This window comes from Papaver somniferum, chromosome 1, assembly GCF_003573695.1.
Source record: "Papaver somniferum cultivar HN1 chromosome 1, ASM357369v1, whole genome shotgun sequence".
Taxonomy (NCBI): Eukaryota; Viridiplantae; Streptophyta; class Magnoliopsida; order Ranunculales; family Papaveraceae; genus Papaver; species Papaver somniferum.
In genome coordinates this window covers 233,597,565-233,601,670 of record NC_039358.1, presented here as the reverse complement: position 1 = coordinate 233,601,670, position 4,106 = coordinate 233,597,565, and the positions used below count along the sequence as shown (strand labels likewise).

General features: G+C 37.9%; 2 protein-coding genes across 2 annotated transcripts; both read right to left on the bottom strand.

The window, feature by feature from the left end:
- Positions 1-436: 436 nt before the first annotated feature.
- LOC113272594 (SKP1-like protein 1B) lies at positions 437-976 on the bottom strand. The gene is made up of 2 exons (XM_026522411.1): positions 878-976; positions 437-796 (listed from the first exon to the last, which is right to left on the bottom strand). Exons 1-2 carry the CDS (start codon positions 974-976, stop codon positions 437-439), a joined length of 459 nt encoding a protein of 152 aa, XP_026378196.1.
- A 1,788-nt stretch (positions 977-2,764) lies between these two features.
- LOC113272586 (SKP1-like protein 1A) lies at positions 2,765-3,325 on the bottom strand. Its single transcript, XM_026522403.1, has one exon. The coding sequence runs from the start codon at positions 3,323-3,325 to the stop codon at positions 2,765-2,767; it is 561 nt and encodes a 186-aa protein (XP_026378188.1).
- Positions 3,326-4,106: the final 781 nt, after the last annotated feature.

Here is a 4,106-nt window from a genome sequence, read left to right as displayed (position 1 = left end):
TCAATACTGACAAAAGTATCCTTCTCCTAGTTGGTATAATTTTGAGCATGTCCCTGGTAACGTCTCGTTGTGTTATAACACCAGGCAGGTCTTCCGACGCTGATTGACTAGGGGGTGGTTTGAGTTGCTGATTGTTTTCTGTGTGTGCATGTGCATCATGAACTGGAATTTATCAGCAGCAAGGCAGGGTTCCTAAGTTAGGCTTCTTATTATGATTCATAGAGACTATCGTTGTTTCAAGGCGGAACAGATAATAATATAACCAAAGAAATATAACCAAAATAAATCCATTCTTAGAAAGATAACTCATTACTCACTAATTCATAAAGAAATAAAAACAAATTAAACATTAAAATTTCATCAAAAGAAACGGCTAGTCGATCATCGCCTCCTACTTGCTCCGCGCAAATTACTTTTTACCAAAACAATTAATCATTCAAAGGCCCAACATTCGCCTACGACTAAGAAACTCTAATCTCCTATTAATCTCTTCATCTTTTTCAGGGGTTATTTGGAATTCTTCGTCTGTCAAGTTGAATGCCTGGCGTATATCCTCTAGTGGTTTACCAGTCATCCACTTGGCCATTTTATTGGATATCAGGTCCATCAATCCCTGTATGTTGAGAAATTCCGCAACCTGCATCATGTCTAAAAATATCTGGGCATTTGTTCCAAAATCCAAATTCAAAAACTGTTCATCCCAGATCTTTTTATCTTCATCACTAGTCGCAACCTCAGCATGTTTGTTGCAGTAGTCGATTACCTTTGCCAAGATATTTCCCGGGATGGTAGTCATCTGTTCGTCAGAACTCTACAGAGTAATCATCTTCGCTTCATTACTCGCAACCTCAGGGTGTTTTTTGTAGTATTCGATTACCTTTGCCAAGATATTGCTTGTGATGGTAGTCACGTCGAAAAGGAAGATCTGTTCGTCAGAGCTCTTCAGAGTAATCATCTTCGCTGGTGCAGCTTCCATGGTGATAGTCGCAATACTAGAATCTGTTATTGAAGCTAAGAGAAAAATATCTCCCTGCAGTGCGGTGGAATGTGATTGCAAAACAATACCTCCTAAGGTGTATTTATACTAGTCTTGGATCTGGACTTCCATTGCTGGGAATTTCCTTTTTTTGGCCGATCTCGGATTTTAGTATGAGTTGGACTCGGTTCCGGGAATTCCCTTTTTAGGCCGGAATCGGATTTTAGAACGGTACACCAAAAGCCGAAATAAAGACTACACGTGGGCAGGTTGCGGGATCAGGAAAGAGTTTTCCATTCTGTCATTGCGATAGCTACATCCCTAATCGCTGCAGAAGCCTAACGTTGCCAACTGAGTATTTTCAACAAGAATTTTGATACCTAGAGAAAAGTATTAGCTGCGATTTCATTATGACAGAAATAACTAGATTACAGCAAAAGATAAGAACTTAGAGATATAAAGATTCATATAAACCAGTTTATGCTAATTATTTTCTTTGTTTGTATAAAATTCATCATGAACTGAATGTATTGGTGTGCATAATAATGAACTAGCTAACAATCTATCCAGATGCTAGCGAAATTTGTCTGTGATTTGTATTTTCCATTCAGCCGAGTGCATAAGTTTGCCTACCGAGGCTTCTTAATTATCATTATTCTTTACTAGATGATTGTTGCTTCAACGCAGAAATTTTTTAAGCATAATTAGCCAAAATATAAATCCATTCATAAATAAAAACAAAACACTAAATATCATCGTCAAAAATAACAAAGATACAAAAAAAAAAAGAAGAGAAACTCTGATAGCCACTTACTCCTCCACGTTGCTGCTGCTGTAAGGTATATTGCTAAAGTAAATCTTTTGCTTTAAAAAAAGAAGAGAAGAATGTCTAAGGGGGTACTGGATCCAACCCGGCCTTGCTTGCGCTCTTGATTGCGGCTGCCAAATGTTCTTTGGCAGCAAGAAATTACATCTGTGAATGAGCACCCACATGCTTTTGTGCTTTCTTTCTTTCTGAAAATCTATAAGAAGAAACTAGATATGCCTTTTTAACATGACAACTAGCTATGATCAAGGTGGTCAAGCTGCACTCCTTAATGGCTGTTATAAGTTTCCTCATCGATGGGTAAAAATAACTTACTGTTTCTCCATGATCTATAAAGAAAAACCATGAAAGGAAGTTGAGGGGTGCATATTCGAGATTGCTCTTTATATACCTTGATTTTATTGTACCTTTGATATGTAAAAAAGCCGCGAAAGATGGATTATCATGTCATTGATCTAGAACATATCTAGTCATACAGCAGGTTTCAAAATTACTTGTCATCATTATTCGCTTCTAGACTTCCAGTAGTGATGTTCCTGGAAGACTAAGAGTTGCCGTGCATCAAAACTGACAAGAGTATCCTTCCTAGCGAATGTAATTCCAGCATGTGCCTGGCGACTTGCTGGTTGTTTTCTTGTCTGCATCTAGATTCTACCGAAGTGGTGTCTGTAATTTGTATTTTTACACACAGCTGGGATACATAATTTTTGCATCTTGAGGCTTTTTTATTATTATTCTTTACCAGATAATTGTCTTAAGACGGGACAGATTATACAACCCAAAGAGAAAAATTTAAACACAACCAAAATATGAATTTATTCTTAGAAAGATAGCATTGAACACCAACTAATTAGTCACTAAATCAAAACAAATTAAACAGTAAATTTCATCAAAAGAAACCGGCTAGTCGATCTTCGCCTCCTACGTGCTGCGAGCAAATTATTTTCTACCAAAACAATTAATCATTCGAAGGCCCCAACATTTCGCCTACGACTAATAATCTCCAATTTCCTATTAATGTCTTCATCTTCTTCAGGGGTCATTTGGAATTCTTCGTCTGTCAAGTTGAATGCCTGGAGTATATCATCTGGTGGTTTACCAGTCATCCACTTGGCCATTATATTCGATATCAGATCCATCAATCCCTTTATGTTAAGAAACTTCGCAGCGCGGTACATGTCTAAAAACATCTGGGTATTTGTTCCAAAATCGAAATTCACAAACTCTTCATCCCAAATCTTTTTATCCTCATCACTAGTCGCAACCTCAGCGTGTTTGTTGCAGTAGTCCATTACCTTCGCCAAGATATTTCCTGTGATGGTAGTCTCCTCGGTAAGGAGGTTCTGTTCGTCAAAGCTCTCCAGAGTAGTCATCTTCGCTTCACCAGTCGCAACCTCAGGGTGTTTGTTGTAGTATTCGATTACCTCTGCCAAGATATTGCTTGTGATAGTCGACTCCTCCACAAGGAAGATCTGTTCGTCAGAGCTCTTCAGAGTAATCATCTTCGATGGTGTAGCTTCCATGGTGATAATCGCAAAACTAGAATCTGTTATTGAAGCTAATAACAAAGTGTGTTTGTATATCTCTCAGCGGTGCGGTGGAATGTGATTGCAAAAGAATACCGAAGGTGTATTTATACTAGTCTGGGATCTGGACTTCTATTGCTGGGAATTTCCTTTTTTTGGCCTGTCTCGGATTTAGTATGAGTTGGACGTGGTTCTAAGTAATGGGAATTTCCGCTTTTTGTAAGAGAACAAGTAATGGGAATTTCCTTTATATGGCTGGACTCGGATTTTAGAACGATGCACCAAAAGCCCGAAATGAAGACTACAGATGGGCATCAGGCATGTTACGAGATCAGGAAAGAGTTTTCCATCCTGTCATAGTGATATCTACATCCCTAATCACTGCAGAAGCCTGGAATCCATTTATCTGTTCAAATATTTATTGTTTGGCCGTCCCCTACCACCCGTCAGCTATACTTAATAATTAATGACACTCATTTCATTTCTTGATACACTTCCATATTCAAGTTTCATTCTAATGTTTTTTAGAGTAAAAAGATAGTTGTGTTTCTAAAGTACTTTTCTTTCGGAATTCTTGCCGGTAGAGCTTTTGGCGGAGAAGCCAATCTCCATGTCAACATTTCTATCATAACTAGGTTCATTTTGTTAGCATCTTTGAAACCTAAACCACCCTGAACTATTGGTTTGTATAAGAATTCATAACATTAAATAATAAACCTCTAACATTTTTTTCTTTCCCGCACCAAAACTCTCTATGGATTGCATTAATCCTTTCGGT

What these genes read in the sequence shown, in the direction of transcription:
- LOC113272586 (XM_026522403.1), bottom strand. Translation starts at nt 3,325, where the DNA reads ATGGAAGCTACACCATCGAAGATGATTACTCTGAAGAGCTCTGACGAA.
- LOC113272594 (XM_026522411.1), bottom strand. Translation starts at nt 976, where the DNA reads ATGGAAGCTGCACCAGCGAAGATGATTACTCTGAAGAGCTCTGACGAA. An exon ending in CAAGCAATATCTTGGCAAAG is followed by an intron (nt 797 to 877) that starts GTAATCGAATAC and finishes TCTGACGAACAG; the next exon opens with ATGACTACCATCCCGGGAAA.